This window comes from Culex pipiens, chromosome 2 (genome assembly GCF_016801865.2).
Source record: "Culex pipiens pallens isolate TS chromosome 2, TS_CPP_V2, whole genome shotgun sequence".
In the NCBI taxonomy this organism is placed as follows: domain Eukaryota; kingdom Metazoa; phylum Arthropoda; class Insecta; order Diptera; family Culicidae; genus Culex; species Culex pipiens.
This window is the reverse complement of record NC_068938.1, coordinates 155,258,923-155,281,805: the sequence shown is the minus strand read 5'-3', so window position 1 is coordinate 155,281,805 and position 22,883 is coordinate 155,258,923. Positions and strand designations below refer to the sequence as shown.

General features: G+C 44.5%; 1 protein-coding gene across 7 annotated transcripts in view; it reads left to right on the top strand.

The window, feature by feature from the left end:
* LOC120429857 (histone-lysine N-methyltransferase 2C-like) overlaps positions 1-22,034 on the top strand; it is a 57,936-nt gene extending 35,902 nt beyond the window's left edge. For 5 of the 7 annotated variants that reach the window (XM_039594925.2, XM_039594926.2, XM_039594929.2 and 2 more), the window contains 6 exons: positions 37-436; positions 770-1,078; positions 11,703-11,819; positions 12,058-19,881; positions 19,942-20,661; positions 20,724-22,034. In XM_039594925.2, the coding sequence (XP_039450859.1) occupies positions 37-436; positions 770-1,078; positions 11,703-11,819; positions 12,058-19,881; positions 19,942-20,661; positions 20,724-20,999 (9,646 nt within the window). In that variant the 3' untranslated portion in view covers positions 21,000-22,034. The remainder of the gene's footprint in view (positions 1-36; positions 437-769; positions 1,079-11,702; positions 11,820-12,057; positions 19,882-19,941; positions 20,662-20,723) is intronic. The other 2 variants (XM_039594927.2, XM_039594928.2) reach the window with 2 other exon arrangements.
* The last annotated feature ends 849 nt before the right edge of the window (positions 22,035-22,883 follow it).

Here is a 22,883-nt window from a genome sequence, read left to right as displayed (position 1 = left end):
CATAAGAAGTGTTGGTAATCTCTTTATCGATTGCAGTTTGGTGAATCCATCCAGAATCCAGCAACTCAAGATGGGCGGCCACCCTGGTGCAATGGTTCAACAGAATATGATGCCAGGTCAGCAACAACAACAACAGCAACGGATCGTTCAGCAGATCCAAGGAAATCGAATCATTCAAACCGTTGCCAACCCAAACCAACCGGGAGGTCCTGTTCCAGGACAGCAACAACAGCAGCAGCAGCTGGTTGGAGTTGGCGGACAATCCGTACTTCACCAACAGCTTCAGCAACCTCCCGCTGTCCCTCAACCGGGAGCGGTACCGGTGCCCGGACAACAACAGCCTCCTCCGCCGCCCTATCCGGAACCGCCACCACCATATCCGGGTAGTCAGCCTGGTGCGCTGGGACCACCACAGCAACAACAGCAACCCAACCAGGTGAGTGATGTCCTAGAGAAGCTGTTTTGTGTTTTATATTTCTGCAAGTTTGTTTCTCTGTTTATTGAATGATTGGTGTGATTGTTCAACTACTTCAATTCGATACATTGTACTTTCACCAAGGCAAATCCTTTCTCGACTGTCTAACCTGAGCAAAAAAGAGTGTGACACAATTCGCCGATTGTTTTGTTTTCTGGTCTGAGTTTTTGTTTCTTTTCTTTTCCATATCTTTTCTGCATGTCTGTACATATATCTCTCTCAACAACCTAATAATGTTCAACTACTCAATCTAACAACATAAACCTAACCCCGCCGGTTAATCGCGTAACGAAGCATTATCAAGTAACGCCTCCACCAATACCGCCACTGCCGCCGCCGCCGCCGCAAACGCAAACCCAGCCTCTACCAACACCACAACCACCACCCCCGCCACTAGCACCACCGCAATCTCTCGTTTCCCCACTTCCCCCGTTGTCTTCGGCCCTGATGAGTTCCGCCGCGTCCGCTCCGTATCTCGAACACCACCGGAGTCCGCATCACCACCATCGACGTCCACTGGACTTACAGCCCGGATTTCTATATCCGGGAAGTTCCGCCCGGGATGCGGCCAGTTCTAGCGCGAGACGGTCGCTGTTGCTTAAGGTGAGCGCTACGTGTCCAGAGTCTGTCTTAGTTGAGCAACTTCTCACCAGAAAAAAAAAACACCCTTCACGGCCTTCACCACAGCCAGGACCAGCCAGGCAATTTAGCGCTGCAAGTGCACCTCCCTTCTCAACAGTGCGACTTAGAAAAGAACATTAGCGCTGCGCGCCTCTCGGAGTATCCCCGGAGAGTTGCGGCCTTCGGATGTAGTTTGAGTTGTTAGTTGATCGATTTAGTGCGCCAATTGCACCGTCTCAAGCTTGTACTAGTGAACAAGGGGTGAGGGTTAGCGTAGGGGTTTGGTCTTATTACGACTTTCAAAGTTCTAAAAAAAACAACTTCTGAATAAAATTTGTGGAACTCTGAACTATCTGGGCATTTGCATAATTTGTAGAATCTTTTGCCATTTGATTTATGTGTCCAAATAAGCAATTTTGCATCATTAGTTTCTCCATACAAGTCTGCATACAAATTTGGGGGCTTTTCATACAAAGGTGCTATGAAAACATTAAAAAAATCTGTAACTCGAGGGATTTTCTAATCCATTATAAAAAACGTTTCTTAATCCACCAGTAGGTGGTTGGTGCCTTCCTTACATTTAAAATGTAATTCAACTCCCTAGTTGTCCTTTTCCAGATTTGCGGTTTCACGGTTTATTGAGCCGATTCGGTCCAAACCAGGTTCCAGCACCGAAGGGACCTGATAAAAATAAGTTTGTTAATAAAAAAAATAAACCTGATACAGACTTTTCCACAAAACATGCAGACTCTCATTTTAAGCAATGTGGCAACCGGACGTTTGAGGTTATGCAAAAAATCACCTTATTTTGTATCTTCAAAAAAAAAACATTTTCATATCATAACTTCTAAAATACCTCACTAAACTTGATAATTTTGAACAGGGTCTTATTGGACCCCAAAGCGGTCATAAAAAGGCAAACCCGGCCAAAATCGATTCAGCCAGTTTTGAGATATGCGTGTGGAAAGAAAATCATGTCTACACACATCCCCACAGACATTTGCTCAGAAAATGATTCTGAGTCGATATGTATACGCGAAGGTATACCTAAGAGGTGTATTAAGGATGTTCAATTTTCGAGTGATTTTATAGCCTTTCCTCAGTAAGGAAGCCAAAAATATGGTTGAAATCTAAAAAAAACGAATAAAACTACGATTTTGACAAACCTTCTTGGATTTTTAAACGAATTATTTCAACATTTAACCAATAATAGTGTATGAAATCTGCAATGAAGCAAATGAAATGGCCGCAAAATGTTCCATTTTGTCCAGCCTTTTCCAAATCCAAAAACAACTGCAAAAAGCCCAGGGTGGCCACCTCGGGAAAAAACCGGGAAAACCGGGAAAAACCCGGGAATTTATTCCACCGGGAGAAAACCGGGAAAAACTCGGGAATTCGACTGACAAACCGGGAAAATATTTTAAGTTTAGTTAAAATTCGACAAATTCCTCTTAAATGACTTCAACGTATACTTTTATCTATTAGAATATTATTCTAGTTATTCTAAATGAAGAATTCGGGAAAATAATGTTTGAATTTGTGTAATAGACTCAAGTTGCTAGGCTTTGGTTGTTTTTTTTTTCTGTTGAGTATTCCATGATATATTTCTTTGGCGAGGGGGGAGAAGCAACTACGATTACCACTATACACCACCGGATCCGGTTTAAAAAACAAATGTTTGATAAGCTGCAATTTTTCCGATCAAGTTCGCGGTTCAATAGAAAATTTACTCAGCGCTATGATTTTTGAAGTCTTATTTCAATAAGTATTGAATTTCATAAGCACAATAAACAATTTATTTTTGTATTATTATTTATGTATTTCAATATCAATTTGAGGGAGCAGCCAAGAAAGTTGTTGTCTTTTTATTCCAAAGTTGTCAAACTTACGGATTTAACCCTTCAACAATATGATTGTAAAAAGAGTCTAAATCTGCTTTTTTTTGTAGACAGTAACTTTAGGGAATAAATAACCGATAGTTCCCATAATTTCGAAGATACTAAAATTTGCGTACCGAAAATCGTGGTGCAAAAAGCTTAGCTTGATGTGCGCCGTTAAAAATAAGAATACAGTTCAGACTCGATTATCCGAAGGCCTCGGAAAAAAATAAAAAATATAAATATTGAAATAAAAAGCCACAGTTTCAACATTTGCATGGAAAAAGTGTTTTAAAATGCATTTTACACTAGTTCAGTTGTTTTGCAATCATTAGATGTCAAATAATGTAAAATTTGACGAAAACAAAAATTTTAGCGAAAAAATAATAATAAACATCGAAAATTTTCAAAACATCAAACGATTTTTAAATCAACCCAAACATGCTAAAAATGATTCTGAACGCAGGTGAATGGATCTAAAATTAATTTCAGTTGATTCCACTTAAATTTTCATTATAATTTTGAAGTTTTTTGAAAAAAAAAATTTGCCACCTGATTTTTCGGACCAAATTTGAAGGGGGGGAGCAGAAACTTTAAATAAAATTTGTACCAGCCTAAACTATTTTAAAATGATTTAGAATTACGAAATCCAAGATGGCGGGCAAAATGGCTGAAATGAAATATTGAAAAAATGCATTTTTAAATTTAACGTGAAGACTTCCATCATTGTCAAGATTTTTCGTTCAAAGATATTAATTTTGCGTCGCTTTCAATATTTTGACAAAATTCCTTCAACAAGTTGTTTAGAATAGTGCCCTACACATGCTGATTCCTTTTGGTAACGATTATCCCATTCCTTGTGAAGTTATGGAATTCGTCATTAATCAATGATTGCCAACTAGGACGTCAATGACTGTGCCACAAAATTGTATAAATTTTGAAGCACAATTGATTTAGATCAAAAATTCTTTCAGTGGCTTCAAGAAGGCAACAACCAGCACACGCTGATTCCTTTTGGTGCTGAAATTCTTTAAATTGAATTTAATACAAAATATTTTATAGTGATGATCAATTTTCTTCGAAAATGATCAACGGCTTCACCTTAATAGGCAATTATCCATTCAACAGTGACTAAAATTAAGTCGCTGAACTCGAATTTGATGTTAAAAGTAAGAAAATAAAAAAAAAATACGAATTGTTTTTTATTGTTCAAACCTTCGGATAATCGAGACGGACTGTTTACAATTTCTACTGTAAAACATTTGGTGGAATTTCAAAAATCAGTTTTCAGTAGTATTTTACAAGATGATTTTTGGCTTTCTCAGTCAAACAAATTATTAAGGACACATTGCTATGAAACTTTGTGCTTGTGTTTTCAAATCAGATTTGAGTACTTTTGTATAATTTTAAAATGTCGGAAATATTTGGTATTTAAGATATTTTTATATAGTTATTTTGGAATCATTCAACAGTTAAATGCCTATCAAATTCGGTAATTCGGTAATTCGGTAATTTCGGAATACACCCTTCCGGCAGCAGCTGAAGATTCATGCAGTCCCACGTCGCATGTTCGGGTGTAGACCTACGGAAGACCTTGCCGCGAGGATAGGTGAGTAAGACTATACGAGCCACCTACGGCATAATTCCTCGGGCTCCCCAGGTCAACCATAAGCTACCCCAGGTTCTCCGTGCAGGACACATTGGGGGTAGAAAGCGGATAGAATTAGCAAAAGATCAAAGCAGGCCACGAGGCATACTTTTAAAGTGGTTTGTATCTGCAAAGGAATTTGTATTAACAAAAGGATCAAACACAAAGAGGCGATACTAATTAGTACTTCCCTGCGACCTTGGAGGTCTCTCGGTTGGACATAGAGCCGTGGACACCAAGCTTGGTAGCAATCCTCGTAAGTCGGTGTGGTATTGATCACAGCTGGTGTTTTTTGCCTCTCCATCGTCTGTTGTATCCTGCGGCTGCGTAGCAAGTCAGATGCTCGCTCATTCAGTTTGAAACGAAAAGAACAAAAGAGAACACAAGAAAACATTAGATTCTGATAGTGAGTTTCAAATCAGCTGTAAAGTGTAATATCATATTAAATATAAATAATAATAATAATATTTTCACTTCATGATTATTTATAGACACATTATTAATTTTGCTTTCACTATCACTTTCACTATTTCTTCGGGTCGTCTAATTTTCGTCGTGTTCCCGTACTTAGAAATTTCCGCATAACTAATGACTGCTGGTTATTAGTGTCATGTCGAACATGTTACAAGCTAACACAACAGTGACACAGAAACAGAACTTCACAAGCACGGGAATTTGCACACGACCTCCCAGTGAATTAATACCGAGCTTTAACTATTTTTATACTACTATTACCTAAAATGTCCAAAGCAGCTCAGTAAAACTCACTGGAAGCGTTCCACAATTTAGCCCCATCCGGGGGGAGCTTATCCCTTTGTACCCTCGTGTTTGTTTCCTTTGAACAGTAGTCTAGGTAGTCAAACAATGTTCAGCACAAGTTTGAATCGAAAGCAATTGCTTCAACAGCTGAACGGATCAAACTGTTGCTTCCCTTGCTGAACTAACTATTCTCCTGTTACTAAGGAAACAAAAGGATAAAACATCATGATTTGATGTTCTAACAGGTACGTTCAACTAGCCAGCTGCGAGACCCATCAGCCCGGCCGGGAACCAGTCCATATCTGTCGAGTATAGCATACGGTGTGGTTCACAAAATATCAAATACAGTGAACACAACACTAATGCCATACATATGGACTAGCGGGATGGAAGCACGTGGACACCTCCCCCCAACAGTTAAATGCCTATCAAATTGTGTTCAAATTCAGAACATTTGAAAAAATATATTTCTTTTAAAATTTATTTTAAAATTGTAATTTACATTTTGAATAAAATTTACATATATTATAAAATAACAATATTTTCAGAGTTCAACTGCATAATAGTCATTTCAATACAAACAGTCACTTTTTATTTTTATTCTAACACACGGTCAATTGATTTTTTACCATTCTGTGTTACTCAAACATTTAGAAACATCCAAACATGTTTTTTTTCTTTTTTTTTCAATAAATTTGGCACGGCTCATACAAAGGATGTATCGAGAATTATGTTTATGTTTGCGCGATCTGGGAGTCGCGATGAGGGGTTGAAGTACAGGCCAACTCAGAGGAGTTTTTTTGGACAGTTACATTTGTTCTAGAAATCATCTCATCAATGCCTAAATCCTTGCCGAAGATACTAAATCGATCAGCAAAAAATGTTTTAAGTTACCGATTGTTTAAATAAATGGCACTTTTTCTCTGGAAGAATCGTTCTTCTTGAATTTACAAAAGCATTTTCAAATAAAACTGAAGAGTATTTGTATAAATATTGTTGTCTTTTGCAAATCTTTTCTTCCCATACTCATGCTATTTCCTGCATTCCAGTAATAATTTATGTAATTCTTAAATTTAATACAAAACGATTTTTAATGATTTTAAGTTAAGAAAAATTGTGGAGCATGGAGAAGAAAAATCACAAGCATTATGGAAATTAAGGATTTGGACTTAAAACTGTTTAAAACGGCTTCTTACTTTTTGTAATGAATTTGAAAGCTTTCTTAAGAAATAAAAATATTGAACCAAATGTTTACGTTGTGTATGCGTTCAGAAAGTATTTTGATACTAACAATAGTCTATAAAAAAAACATTGTAATTTGATTTTAAAACTATATGGAAAAATTCCTTCAGGCCTCGGGAGAAAACCGGGAATTTGAAAATCTAAATCTGGTGGCCACCCTGAAAGCCCCTGCAGACCTTTGTTCACAAAGGTTGCGGAAAGATGTCTTTTTGAAATTATCTATTTTTTTAACGCCGTGGTGATTATTGCACTCGATCGTAATTTTTCTTTCGAGATTTCTCAATAATACGATTTCGAAGAAATAACTATCGAAATTTGTAACATGTAGCAAGTACAAAAAATTCTAAAATCTGGAAAGTTTCAAAACATTCAAAACTTTGGAATCTCTAAGTTGTATTTTTGTAAAAAAAATCAAAAACTCTAAGATTTTTTCAAATTTAGTTTTGTTTTTTTTTTTAATAATATAAAGATGAAAGTCCGTATTAACTAAGAAAATTTAAAATTTAGAAATCTGAAAATTTTAAATATTATACTTTAGAAATTTAAGAATCCTAAATATTGAATTAATATAATTTTGAAATTTTGTTTAGATATTGTTTTAAACATGATTTCAAGTTCTTTCAACTATTTGAAAGATGATTTCTAGAGTTTTATTAAAGGTTCTATTATGTATTGTGTTTGATGTTTATGTATTTAAAAAAACTCTAGATTTTATTTATTTCTGGGAGTTTCTGCATTCTTTTGAACATGACCAGTTTTTTGAAAATGAATTGTGCTCTACAAAAAAAATCTGTAGTTAATATATTTGTTTAAACAAGACCAATTCTTTGGACTACAGTACTTGTTCGGTAACTGGGCTGAGAACATAGCCGAGTCACCGAATGCTGCTCGCTAACTGGGCTGAACGGCTAATAACGAGGAGACCACCGATGCATTATATTTTCTTGATGAAATATAAAAATTAATGTTAATCATATTTATTTACAATGCTTACTTTTCATATTTATTTAATTGTGACTTGAAATTAAACAAAAGTTTGAGAAAAGTTTTTTTTAGTTATTGAACATGATTTTTGCATCCATTTACTCCTCGCTCATTCCGGTTTGTTTTGGTTTTTTGACGTTTGTCTGCTTTTTAACTGGGCTACGGCCCAGTTATCGAGCGCCCAGTTAAACAACGCCCAGTTACCGAACAACTACTGTATTATCAAGATGTTTCATTTATTTCTGTGAGTTTAGCATTCTTTTTAACATTACTACTGCCGTTCCACGCATAATTGTCCCATGTCATTTTTGGACGATTTTGACTTTTTGACATTTTTAAGTTTAGTTTGTCGTATACTTTAAGAAAAACACATAAAATCTAGTACTTTGTTCGGAAACTCATCAAAAACAACACCAAGTCTGTTTGTCCCATCGTTGCACTTCTACGCATAATTGTCCCACCAAGTATTTTCTATCACGAAATTATCAGTTTTACGAAGTATTGTTTACCGATTGTATAGCAAGTAGATTACAAATAAGAGTGATAAACTGCTAACTGGGATGATTAGGGACTTATGGGGTGAATAGGGACCCACGGGACAATTATGCGTAGAAACACAAAAAACGGTCGAAAAATTTCAATCGCGTTTTTCTCAGTTGCACTTTTTTGAACATGGGACAATTATGCGTAGAACGGCAGACTAGCACTGACGAACTGACGTGCCACGAGCAAACCACTTTTGACCGCAGTTGTCTTCTTCTTGTTTGGCGTTTTTGCTTCTAGCGAACTATCTGTCAACCGATTTTTCTCTCTTTCCTTTCGCTTCGCGCCAATGTTTACATGCAATGTATTGTTGAAGTCAGCTTAAATTGGGATGCGCTTTCAGCGAATCGAATAGCGCACTCCAAAAACGTTCTGAGCGCAGATTTTATTGAAACGACGTAGATTACAATTTGAAGCTTAGCCGCAATATCAAAAACACGTGTTGCAGAGAGAATTAGTTCAGCGAACCTGAAGGTAGATGGAGTTGGTGTTCGCTGGAGAATTTGTGGTCAGAATTTTCTGAGAAATATGTATGGGGTTGCACGTCAGTTCGTCAGTGTTGCTAATTTTGACAATCTTGTAAACATTACCACTTTTGAATATTTAAAAGATGATTTTATTAATTTCTGGGAGTTCTTGATGGTCGATGCGAGTTCGCAATGGTTTTAATTTATTTTTTCAACGTCTTTGAACTTTTTTTTTGCATGAGCATTTCAAATAGGGTATTTGTGTGTGTGTGTGTGTGTGTGTGTGTGTGTGTGTGTGTGTGTGTTTGTGTTTGTGTGTGGTCCAATCCAATACCCGCTGACCGGCAGCGAAATTATGGGAAAGTATAGTTTGTATCAGACTAGCATAACGCTGATACAGCTTATCTCAGTCCCGGGTAGAGGTGGGCAAAAAAAGAGCGAGCCGCTCAAAGAGCCGGTTCACTAAAAAGAGCAAACGAACCATGGCTCACAAAAAAAGAACCGCGGTTCTTTTTTAAACTCCGGTCTTTTGAAAGAACCGTTCCAAGATAGAATGATTTTTAAACTTTTTATAAATATAATTTATCGAATTTCGAACAAATTGCATCACAAAATTTGTTTTTAGAATTAAAAAGCAATTCTTAATTGAAAAATAATTGCTTATACAAATTAATCCCAAAATAGCATTGCTGCCAAACACCATTTTACAGTTTTAAACTTATTTTCAGTTTCCTACTTTTCTTTGAAATTCCAAAAGTAAATGATTTTCGAAACAAAATGAAAATGCTTTTCTTTATATAACTGATCGTTCATTAAAGTATTATCCGTATACAATTTGGGCATTTAAAATTGCATAGCTTGTAAAATATTACCAAAAATCTACTAAATTGCTGAGAGATTATGGAAAACAATAATTCTCTTGCCTGCCTCTTGACTTCATGGATTAAAGCAGAATTTCGAAAAGAGTTCGTAAAATCACACAATTCTTAAAAATAATCTTTTCATCCAAATTTTGAAAAAGAGCGAAAGAGCCGTTCAAAAGAGCGGCTCTTTTTAGTGAGCGCCCACCTCTAGTCCCGGGTATTAGGTGGTGTTAGCCCTCGCGCTGCTTCCAGTGACCCATTTCAGAATGACAGAGCTCCTTGCGGTCCAATTCCGAGGTCACTGGGCATTGTCTAGCCCCGCCTAAAGATAAAGCAAGAACCAGACGGGTCCTCGATCTATCTTTAAACTTCCAAACCCATCAGGCAAAACATATTGGTGCGTATTTAGTAAATTGCTAGCAAAAATATGTCAGGTTTCAAAATGTCCAATATGGACTGATCTCACCAAATTCGCGAAGCAGCTGCCTCTAGTTTTCCTTATATGATGATGATGGCCAGGTCCAGTTACGACGTTTTCCATATGCGACGCAGATTCATAATATGCCAAAATACCACAACGACGACGGCGAATTCACGCGAAATGACCGAATTAATCGTCGCGACATTTTACGAAAAAAAATCCGCGGCCCGATACGTCGATTCCGGAATTAATTGATGGATTATGCTCTAGAATATCGTGAAACGACTCTTTCGATTGTTAATTTTTCGAACAAAACTCACAAAATAAATCATTTTTCGTAGTTCCTAGACAACTGTTGACAAAATTCTGGCACTACTGTACCACAACCAAAACAAGCACTCATATTTCCGAAAGAGAGTGAGAGAGGTGTTCGTCATTAGCGTGAGAACCTGTACGTGCCCATGCAGCAAAACTGACGTTTAACCTTAATTTGACAAGCAAAGCATTGCGCTACCCAAAGCCCAGTAACAAAAAAAATATGAAGAAGAAAAAAATCCATAAAAATGATGAAAATCTTGAAATATGACAACTATTTGCACTAGATTTCACTTGATTTCTCTTTTGTATGTCAATTTGAATCGTTACAGCACAAGGAAAACTTTTAAATCCACTAAAAACACGCCAAAAAGTTAAAATTATCGAGGACCGACCGAACACCGAACTTCTTCCTCTCACAGACAAGCGAGCATTTCAAATAGGGTATTTGTCCCTATTTTGGGCCTAGTACCTATTTTGGGCCTACCAAAGTTAATTCTGCCACGGAATGATATGTGCTGTCATTATCTTAATATTGGTGGGCAAAAATAATTAACTTTTTCCTCTTTTTAAAAATAAAGCAATAAATATATCAGTTTTCACTTCTTTCTTGGCAAATTGTCAGTTGTCCATTAGGTCCAAATTTTTTACCAATTTTGCTTACCGCTTGTTGACATTCATCGCTCAATTTGTGAATTTCAAGGACCAGTTTTTCCTCAAAAACTTTAAATTAAACGTTACATTTTGCAGTCGGTCAATACATCATTCGAAAGATCACAGATAAAGCTTTCAAATGGAAGTAAAAGCGAATCAATACGTTCAAGTGTAGATTTTTTTATGATTTTTTGTCATAAGCTGATCTACCAACTTCTACGAATACAAGGGATAACTGTAGATCGACAATTCACAATTGTATATTTTCGATCGAGTGCCATTTTCACCACGTTTATATATCTTTTTATTCCAATATTTTACCAATTCCGGGAACATTATCCACATCGACACCCTTTCTTGCCGTTCCTCAGTAGTGTGATCTGCTTCATGGTCCGAGTCAATTTCTTAGCAGAATCGTTCGTAGAATCGACCAACGCAGCACCACCCACAACAGCAGTCCTGTATTTCAAACTATTCTCGGTAGCAACTTCATTCCTCCTTCACTCTTGGCACGGATTTTTTTTTTGAAATCGTACAAAGAAGTGCGTTAGTTGTACCACCAGCACATCAATGAAACATCGTGTGCTTTCTTCTGTTGATTTTTATTTGTAGTAAAACATGTAGTGTTTTAGACATTTTCTTGTTTCAAGCATGTAGCGGTGTGCAGCTTGGCTACGTTATTCAATTTGCACCCACCAGCAGCACCCTGTTAGTAGTGCAAGGTTTGTTCGTTTATCTCGTTTTGCTCTGCACCTTGAGGAGTTTCGAAGTAAATTCGTCCCTAAAGCGCCACGCCCCCCTCAAACTGAGCAAATTGTGTCCGATTATTGCAGGAGCAAAGACTGCTGCTGGAAGACTTGCTGGAGCAGGAAAAGCGCGAGCAGGCCGGCCAGCTCGCGGTCAACGAGGCGGCAAACGCCGGCTTGCCCCCGAACATGCTAAGCCAACAGGTAAGGTTTTTATTTGCGAGTGTGTATGAATCCTTTGGTGAACTTGATATTGCTTTTCCCCAAGTCGTGTTGACCTGCCCCTTTAGTTTCTGGATTATTGGCTGTGATTTAGGTTACGAAAATGTTTCTAAATTTAAGGTTATTTTTTTTTGTTTGAATGTGTAATTGTTAGTTTAAGAGTGGTAGTGGTCTAGGTATTTGGAAGGGGATCTTAAATCTTCTTATTTTTTCCTTGCAGGACTTTGAAAACTTGCTGGCGAATCAGCAGCAGCAGCAACAACAGCAACAAGGTATGCGCGTGATTCAGCAAAATCTACTCCCAGGTCAGGTCCCCGGACAGCCCGGCCAGATGCAGATGCAACCGCAGCAGTTACCTCCGATGCAGCAACAACAGCCTCAACAACCTGGTCAGTTGCAGTCTCCGATGGGTGGTCAGTATATCATGCAGCAGCAGCGCATCAACCCGCAGTGGCGTCCCCAAACGCCGATTCCTCCGGGTGGAGCCGTTGCAAATTTGATCAATCCGCTGAACAAGGCGGCGGTCGGACCAAGTCAGCAGATCGCGCCACCACCGGCAGAGGTTACCGCGAGGCCCATTGCAGTGTACCAGGCGAACCTGCAGCCCGCGCCTCCGGTTCCGCCGGAGAACATTACCAACGAGCAGGAGCAACAGATTCAGTTGAACTACGAGAACTGGATGAACCAACAGAAGATCTCGTTGGAGAATCAGCTGAAGCACTACGAAACGGAGATCGGCAAGTTGCGGAAGGTCAAGAAGCAGTTGAATACCAAGCAGCGCCAGTTGAAGAAGGCTGGAAACGAGCTTTCCGAGCCGGATATGAAGGAGTTGACGCAGATTACGGCGGACCATGCCGTTGTGCAGAAGCAGTTGGATAACGCGAGAAAGCAACAACGCCAGCACACGGTCCTGATCGGAGAGTACAAGACGAAGCAGAAGGCTAAAATGCAAGCCGCTGGTGGTTCTCCCGCGGCCCAGATCGCTCCTCCTTCTCCGTTGATGTCTCCATCGCCGAGTTCACAGCAGAACATGATCCACCAACCAATGGCGCAATCTCCGTTGAACAATCCGATGCTGCAGCAACCGAGTCAGAGTCCATTGCACTCGCCTGGTCCGCTCATGTCGCAGAGTCCGGGACCTGCGTCGGTAAACTCGGTGATGCAGAGCCCCGGCGGAAACCACACCAACTCGAACAGTGCCATGTCGCCGTACAATACGATGCAGCAATCGCCGCGGATTGGAACTCCGCACTCGCAGGCTGCTGATGAGAATCCGTTCAGTCCAGGACCGTCGCCTTCTCCGTCCCTACCGGGACGGTTGACTTCCCCTGCTCCGCGTATGACATCCCCACAACATCGAATGTCCGGACAACCGATGCCTCCGGGACGAATGGTAACCAGCCCGGGTGGACAGTACGTCCAGCAGAACATTATCGTGCAGCAGAACCAGATGATGGGTCAACAACAACAGGCTCAACTGCAGCAGCAGAACCGCTTCGTACGACCTCAGATCATCCCCAACGATCCGAACGTGAGGATGCGCGTCGCAAACTCGCTCCAGCAACAGCAAATGATGCAGCAGAATGCCAACATTCGCCAGATGCAACCCGGCGGGTACAACTCACCCATTGGAAGTCCCCAACCGATGGTATCTCCCGGGACTCCCCAGCAGCAGCAGCAACAACAGCAAAACATTCAACTGATGCAGCAGCAGCAGCGCATGATCATGATCCAGAACCAGCAACAGCAGATGAACCAAATGCAACAACAACAGCAGCAGCAAATGAATCAAATGCAGCAGCAACAACAACAAAATCAACAACAGCTGTCCCAAATGCAACAACCCAACCAACAACAGATGAACTTTGCCAAGCAAAGTCCAGTTCACCAACCTCCGTCGCCCCTCCTAAGCCAAGGTGGCCCCAGCACTCCATCGCCTTCGCCAATGCCACCGAGTCCAATGTACTACTATCAACAATCTCAACAACAACAGCAACAACAACAACAAATGCAAAATCAACAACAACAGATGATACGTCGTCCACCGAGTGCCGGCTCGCAAGGTCCCGTCCCGAACCAGTACGTCCAGCAGCAACAGCAGCAGCAGCAGCAGCAGCAACAATATCAACAGGACAACTCGTTCAACGGAGGACCAAACAACCAACAACCTAGTGGAGGTGGTGGCGGTGGAGGCGGCATCAACAACCCCTCAAACCCAATCCCAATCATGCCGGGCTTCGGCAAGTACGGCTACATCAAGCTGGGTCTTCGCGGAGGATCTCCAATGTGGGGAAATGCACGAATCACCAAGGGACCGCCCCAGCAGCAGCAACAGCAACAGCAACAACAACCTCAAGCAGGTCCGTCCCAGCAGCAGTCGGAAGCGGCCAAGAAGGCGGCCATGATGCGCAGCAGGATCACGATCGTGCAGAAGGCCGCGGCAAGCCAGGCAACGCCGATTGAAGAGGTGATTGCCGTCGATAGCAGTCCGGACGAGAAGCAGCAGCGCATGCTGGACTATGATGACGAGGTGGACAAGCGACTCGTTACGACGGAGGTTTCGCTGAGTTCGGTGGCGCAGGGTGCCGAGGGGGACGACATTATGGAGTCGTTTGCCCACACGGGGTACGAGATGAGGGCGAGTCCGCTGGGGGCGCAGATCGTGAGCAGTGACTACGAGCTGTTTGCGCAGGACGTGGTGGTTGATTGTGTGGACAACGGGAAGGAGGGTGAGAAGGAGGTCGCTAAGAAAACGACGAAGGACGGGGAGAAGGGGACCAACGAGCGGAACATTGCTACTACGGAGGACTTTGAGGCGATGATCGATAGTCGGCCGAAGGACGCTGATGGGAAACCTGAAGAAGACTTCATCGGAGATGAGCAGGCAAAGACCGGCATGAAGACTCCTACGAAGGACACGACCGTGATCTCCGTTGGGCTTCAGCAGAGTCCGAAACCGATAACCTATCCGGGACGGATCGCCATCCAGCAAACGCTACTCCAGAATCGTCCTCCGATCGTGTCTGCCGTGCACAAGAAGCTCGTGAAGGACGCCACGGAAACGACGGCCAAGTTGTCCATCGGAAATACTACCATTTCGGTGCCCATCCTGAAGAGCTTCCCGATGTCAGCTACCCCACCAAAAGAAGGCGGTCAAAGTCAGCAAAAGCAGCAAATGTCGAACCAAGCCAAGAAGGTGATGAACTCCACCGCCATCTCGCTGAGTAGCATCACCAAGAACCCGTCCGGAACGGTCATCTCCGTAGCCGGCCAGAAGATCAACACGACCAGCATCGTAACGCTTTCCTCGTTGAATCTCAACCAGTCAACTCTCATCACGAAAACGTTCGCCAGAACGAGCGTCAACAACCCGCACCCATCGACCTCTGTTGCTTCGCAGATTAAAATCCAACCAGTTCAAAGCATCAACCCAGGTCAATCGAGTCAGATGGAGATCATCAAGTCGGCGAAGCCAAAAGCCCCCTCGCCAAGTCTCGGCTACGCCAAACTATCCTCCCTAACGGTCACCCAGGACACCTCCCTGCCCACCAAGATCTTCGAGGACGATTCCGTATCGCCGGACAGTTCGATCGGCCAGGAAGACGCCGACCAGCTGGACAAGGTCGACTCGGCAGCGCTGGACGACGCAACGCGTGGAATTGACGGAACGACGGAGGGCGAAACTCCGACAGTGATCGCCACAGCTCATGAGGGCTCCAACGATTCGCACTCGAGCGAGCTTAAGAAGCAGGGTGTCATCCCGGTGCACGTGATTTCCAAGTCGCGTGAGAACTCCAAGAGTCCGATTCTGGGTCCTGCCGGACAGCGAGTTATCTCTTCGGTGCCGCAGCTTTCGCCGCTGTCTCAGCCCAACGAGCTGACCATGAACGCGATGAACGTGTCCCAGCAGGTCCGATCGATCATGTCGTCTGTGAATCCGGCCACGTCTGGAACAAACATCATCCAGGTTGGCACCAGCAAGCAGGAGTTGACGCCGACTTCGTCGGTCAGTACAATATCAACGATCTCGTTCGACACAGTCATCCCGGGGAAGGGAGACAACATGAGCAAACCGGAAACGATCGCCAGCATATTGAAGACCGTTTCGGGGAAGACGATTCTGCCGGCGGCAGCCGTTGCTAACGCTTCCAACAAACCTGAGGTGGGTCAGCAACAGGGAACGATGGCAGGCGGACCGACGAAACTACTCAACCAGCAGCTGCAGATTGGTCGAATATCGCCGGCCGTTTCTTCCGCCGGGAATAACATCCTCGTGGTGAAGCAGGTGCGAGCTCCGCTGCAGAAGCAGCTGAGCCAGAGTCAAGTTCAGAAGCAGCAGCTGGTAGTGTTAGCGGCTCAACAACAACAGCAGCAACAACAACAATTGCAGCAGCAGCAGCAACAACAACAGCAACACATAGTTCAACAGGGTGGAGTAATAATCCAAGGTCAAACACGGATTCAACCGGCGGAGATTCCTAAAAGTAGCGTGGACAATAGCAGCACAAGTAGCATTGCCAGTATTTTGAGTAGCACGTTGCAGCAGCCGCAAACGCGGATCGTGAACTTCAGCGAGGTTTCCACGATCACGAGTCAACCTCCACCCGGACTGATAATGACTTCGCGTCCCGGGGTTATTTCATCCGCAACTTCTTCAACCACCACGACTAGCATCCTAAGCGCAACGCTGTCCCAGCCCATGAAGTCGTCGAGCACGACGTCGGCATCGATGTCTACTCTGCTGCAGAATCAACTGCAAGGACCGGCTGCGTCGTTCCGACGATCCAAATCGACCGACGAAGCCCCGGCAGGTTTTCCTCGGGAGACCCCAGCTCAGGTCATCAGCAAGCGACTCAGCTTGGAGGCATCGAACCCAGTCAAGACGGAACCAGTCGACAACAACGATGATAGCAACGTATCGTCCACTGTGAGTTCAACGACCGGCGGGCAGGGCTGCAAGTTTTCGACCATCTCCTCCAACGTCAAAACCGAATCCGACAGTCAGAACGTTCTGTTGAAGCAGCTGCTTCAAAATACCGGCACTGGAGGTACGACATCGTCTCCAACGCCACCTCCGATGGCTCGACCTCCGACAAATCAACGAGCCCCCAGCTTAGGCGTTGTCAGCTCCCTGGAAGCCCAACTCGCCCGTCCAGTGATCCCACCTTCAGCGAACCCACCCGCGATGCAGATCATCAGCACGCAATCGGCGCCAACGGTCGTAACGACCGCCCCACCCGTCATAACGGAACCACAACAACCCCCGCAAAAGGCACCCACCCCCAAGCTCATCTCGCGCGAAACATCCTTCGTGTCGAAACCGGCCGTGTCCATTTCGGCCAGCCATCCGACGCCGAATCTCGCTGCAAACATGCTCGCGGCCAGTATCAAGAAGGAAGCTGCTATCGCTTCTGCTGCGGCGGCCGCTGCCGGAACCACCGTCCAACCCATCACCGTGCAGAGTACGCTCAAGACCGAGTCGGGTCCGATGACGGTGACGCAGATCACCACGCATCCGGTGCAGCAGTTACCACCTCAGCAGCAACAGCAGCAACAACAACCCCAGCAGCAACAGTTTCAACCGTTTTCGGAACAGCCGAACGTTGCCTTCGTGAAGAGGGAAATGGCACCGATGTCTCTGATGCAAATGCATCAACAGCAGCAACAACAGTCAGTGGGACCAAAACCGCTTGAGTTCCACCAGTATCAACAGCATCAGCAGCTGCCCAAACCTGGCACTCCGGTTGAGATCAAGAAGGAACTGCCGGAAGAGCAACATCAGCAGATGCCGATGGCGTCGATGCCAATGGAGCAAATCAAGCAGGAACCTCCAACTACCCTGTCAGCTGTGCCCAAAGAAGAACCTACAACGATTCAACCAAACCCGGAAGCTGCAGCCAAAACGGCGGCCGAAATTGCGCATGAGCTCAAGAAGAAGAAACGTCGTGAGTACCAGAAAAACCGAAGACAACAGCAGATTCTCTCCAACAAGGAGCAACATCAGACCAACAAGAAGAAGCCCCGCAAATCTACCCGCCAGGAAGAAGACTACGACACGTACATTGACAGTTTGATGCTCCAGCTGAGGCAACTCCCGCCGATGCAGATCCTGGAACCCCTTCTACCGCGCAACTTTGGCGTCTGTCCGCTGTTCGGCACCGGCGATCTGACCAAGTTCACCAACGCGAAGGACTACTCGATCAGCTCGGGTGATCTAACGGGGGTGTTTGGCCACGCCCAAATCCCGAACATTGCAGACTTCTACAACACGAAACCGTTCGGTCTGAAGGAGCCTCCACCGGAACCTCCGGCTCCGGCGTCCACCCAGCGTGGCTTCTACGATCAGGAGTTCCCACCGATCAAGTTCGAAACGGAGGATCGCTATCGGTACGACTTTGTCAAAGATCGCGACCTGGATTCGCCGGACACGATCATCAGCACGTCTAGCCCGGAGTGTGGCATCCGGTGGGAATCGCCGTTGCTTTTCCCGGGTCTGCGCGTCATCAAGGAGGAAGACAGCGAGGACGAGCAAACGATGGTGTACAAGCGGATGTCGCCGATCATTCCGATCGTGGCCCCGATTCCGATTCGCCTCAAGAAGGGCATCTCGCTGTCTGCCGATCGAGGCTTGAGCTGTTTGATCCCCGGAAGCAACAAGGAGAACGAGGGTGCGATTAAGGAATCGCTAGGCGTCAAGTCACGCTTTGGACCGCCGACTCCGTTGAAGGACTCGAGCAATGTAACGGTCACGGTGACGCTGAGTTCGACCGCGGCCGAGGACATCATGGGAGTGCTGAGGGATCTGGCGAACATTTTGGAGATTCCGCCGCCGATGGCATACGAGATCGTTGAACGTACCACGACACCACCCAGTCAGAAGCTGGGTCTGTACAGGACCAAGGGTCGGGACGGCAAGGAAGGAGCGCCGATTGACATCCAGACGATTCTCAATGGCGCAGCTAAGTTTTGTCGCCACTGCGATGTGGTCATTCTTAACACCTTGATCACGGCGAAGCCATCCGAGTTCCCTCTGTTGAGCAGCGATGCAAGCCAGGAGTTGGAGTCGGAGGAACTCTACTTCTGCAGCAAGGCGTGCTACCGACAGTTCCAGTGGCGTCCCACGAACATCCTCGAGGACAAGCTGGTTGGCGGGGACAAGTCCAAATTGGAATTCGATCTGGACGACAATCCAAGTTTGAATGCCGCGGACATCAAGCAGGAACTCAGCGAAGACGCAGACATCAGCATGACCAGCTTCAAGAGCTCGGATAGTCGCGATTCGTCGCTGAACGATCGCAAGAAGAAGCTGGACAGCTCAACGGAGAAGGACCCGGGACCACCGCCAAAGCAGTTGAAGGGAATCAAGTTCAAGACGTTCTCCGCAAACTGTTTCCCCGTGCAGCGGTACAAGAAGCCCACCGAGAAGGAGATCACCGAGACGCTGTTCCGGATGAGTATCACCGTAACGCCGACTCCCCGAATGCCGGACGATACTCGGCGGTGCATTTTCTGCCACACCGTTGGCGACGGAGTCGCGGACGGCCCCTCCAGACTCCTCAACTACGACGTAGACAAGTGGGTCCATCTGAACTGTGCCCTCTGGTCGGACGGTGTGTACGAGACGGTCAACGGAGCGCTGATGAACCTGGAAAACACCCTACAGCTGAGCCTCAGCTCGGTTTGCACGTTCTGCAACAACCTGGGCGCGACGATCAAGTGCTTCAAGACGCGCTGCGCCAGCGTGTACCATCTGAGCTGCGCCATGAAGGACAACTGCGTGTTCTACAAGAACAAGTCGACGATGTGCCAGACGCACGCCCCCAAAACGGAGAAGGACTCGGAGCTGACGACGCTGAGCGTGCAGCGGCGGGTGTACGTCGACCGGGACGAGAGCCGCCAGGTGGCGTCCGTGATGCACCACTCCGAGTCGAACAATCTGCTGCGGGTGGGAAGTTTGATCTTCCTGAGCGTGGGTCAGCTGCTGCCGCACCAGCTGCAGAGCTTCCACACGCCGAACTACATCTACCCGATTGGGTACAAAATTGTGAGTTTTTGAATAGGGTCAATAAGTTCAACGCTAACAACTTTCTTTCTTGCATTACAGATGCGCTTCTACTGGTCTATGCGGCGCCCGAACAAGCGCTGCCGGTACGTGTGCTCCATCGCGGACGTGTGCGGCCGGCCCGAGTTCCGGGTGCTGGTCCAGGAGGCGTCCGAAGAGGACATTGAGCTGCGCGACATCACACCGAAGGCCGTCTGGCAGCGGATACTGGATCCGATGGCCACGCTGCGCAAAGACTGCCAGATTGTACAGCTCTTCCCGCGGTACATTTCCGGCGAGGATCTGTTTGGATTGACGGAACCGGCGGTGGTGAGGATTCTGGAGAGTTTGCCCGGGATTGAGACGTTGACGGACTATCGGTTCAAGTACGGTCGCAATCCACTGCTGGAGCTGCCACTGGCGATAAATCCTTCCGGTGCGGCCCGGACGGAACCAAAGTTGAAGCACACGCTGTCGTGGAAGAAGCCGCACACCCAGCGCACGGGTTCGGTCAGCCAGCGGCCAACGTTTGTTCCTACCAGTTCGCCCGCCGGCGAGGTTGCTTGCCCGTACAGCAAGCAGTTTGTACATTCCAAGAGCTCGCAGTACAAGAAGATGAAGCTCGAGTGGCGCAACAACGTGTTCCTGGCGCGGTCCAAGATCCAGGGACTGGGGTTGTACGCGGCTCGTGACCTGGAGAAGCACACCATGGTGATCGAGTACATCGGCGAGGTCATCCGCGTTGAGGTGTCCGAGCTGCGCGAGAAGCAGTACGAGGCGAGGGTGAGTTCAGGGTTGCGACATGAATTTCTTAGTAGGTTAATAATAACTGATTGTCTTTTCAGAACCGCGGTATCTACATGTTCCGCCTGGATGAGGACCGGGTTGTGGACGCGACGCTGTCCGGTGGTCTCGCCCGCTACATCAACCACTCGTGCAACCCGAACTGCGTGACCGAGATCGTCGAGGTGGAGCGCGAGGTGCGCATCATCATCTTCGCCAAGCGGCGCATCAACCGAGGGGAGGAGCTGTCGTACGACTACAAGTTCGACATCGAGGACGACGCGCACAAGATTTCGTGCATGTGCGGCGCCCCGAACTGCAAGAAGTGGATGAACTAAGACGACGACGACGACGACGACGAAATCTGCTTTGAGCAGACGATACTTGAAGATGTGTGTACTATTATTATGATCATATTTTGCTAGGTTGTATTTTTGATTTAGGTAGAAAGCTCTAATTGTGGAAACGATTTATTTAGTTTTAGAGAGTTGTTACATATTCTTATAATTGCTTTTATTTAGAAGATAGGTTGCAAACAATTAGGCAAACACTCAGCAAAAGATAGTTTATATATCTCACACTCACAGCTATGATATGACAAGCATTGAACACGATTGCGAGCAAAAGCAAAACCACGAGCTAGTCTTAAGTTGAAAGTGAAATATCTAGTTTACAGATGATTCAGTATGTGTGTTTAGTAACGGAAGCAAAGTAGTATCAAGTATTAGGTTTAGTTCACAAGTGTTTATCATGATGATCGGTTACCTTGTAACTGTGTTGTTTATTCACACGCAAGAAAATATTATCAAAACTTCACCCAAATAAAGCGTGTGTCGAGTAGAAAGTCTGTGTGTTGTCTCTTTGGCGACGGCGGTGCTTGAAGCCCGTCTCACCCGAAGAGACAGCTCTGAAATCTCGGGTAGAAAAGATTGAACAAAATTTAGTTGAAAACTAAGCGTAGCAAATGCACACCGCACCGCACCGGGTAAGGTTAAGTAGAGCTGAGTAGTTAGAAAGGGAGAGAGAGTATATTTCCAATTCGAAAGAATAGTGCATACCACACGGATTAAATCTGGGATTAGGTTAACAACACACGCTGCGTTTGTTAGGAGAGCGCAAGCAGAGTAGGAATAATCACACAAAAGTACTTGGAACAATAAGCTTACACAATGGCTAGGAAGAAAACACGATACAAAAAAAGCAAAAAAAAAAAAATTAACAATACCGCAATGGAAATATAACACGACTATATATTTTCAGACGATTATTTTGCAATATATGAAATAAATATATATTTTGTATACCAATAACGAGGGAAGAAACAATGCTTGAAAAAAAAAAAGACCACAGTATAAGCAAAGAGAGAAAACAAAGGCCATTGAATGTCTAGAGTGGAGAATGCAAGTGCACGCGTGTAAGTGTTAGAGTTGAGAGAAAATGTAATGTAGATTAGCGAGCAAGCATGCAACAGAGGTAGATGGCACCGTAAAATGCTAGGGGTAGAGGCAAAACGCGTAAAAAATATTAGCTTATGACACGAAATAAAAAAGGAAAATAATAAAAAAAATGTTCAATGTTTTAATCCGAAATTCTACTGCACCTTGATACTTCTGTGGCTCTTTACGGTAACGAAGCGTGGACGCTAAAGTAAGTCGATCGTTAGTATTCGAAGAATCCTGCGTTCTATCTTTGGCGACAAATTTGCGAATGATCGCTGACGTATTCGCATGAATTTAGAGTTGTACCAAGACTACAAAAACGCTGATATCGTAAAAGTCATCAAGCACGACAGACTGAAGTGGACTAGGCAGAATATCGGACGAGCGGTTGTTTCGGTTGATTTAAAAATCTTTAGAATTTTTTGAAAATTTTCAACGTTAATTATCGCAAAATGTTTTTTTTTCGCTAAAATTTTAGTTTTCTTCAAATCTTTCATTTTTCGAAAACAAATGATTGCAAAACAACTGTACTGCCGTTCTACGCATAATTGTCCCATGACATTTTTGGACGATTTTGACTTTATGACATTTTTAAGTTTAGTTTGATGTGTACTTTAAGAAAAACACATAAAATCTGGTACTTTGTTCGGAAACTCATTAAAAACAACACCAAGTCTGTTTGTCCCATCGTTAAACTTCTACGCATAATTGTCCCACCAAGTATTTTCTTACACGCAATCATTAGTTTTACTAAGCATTATGTCTTGTTTACCTGTTGTATAG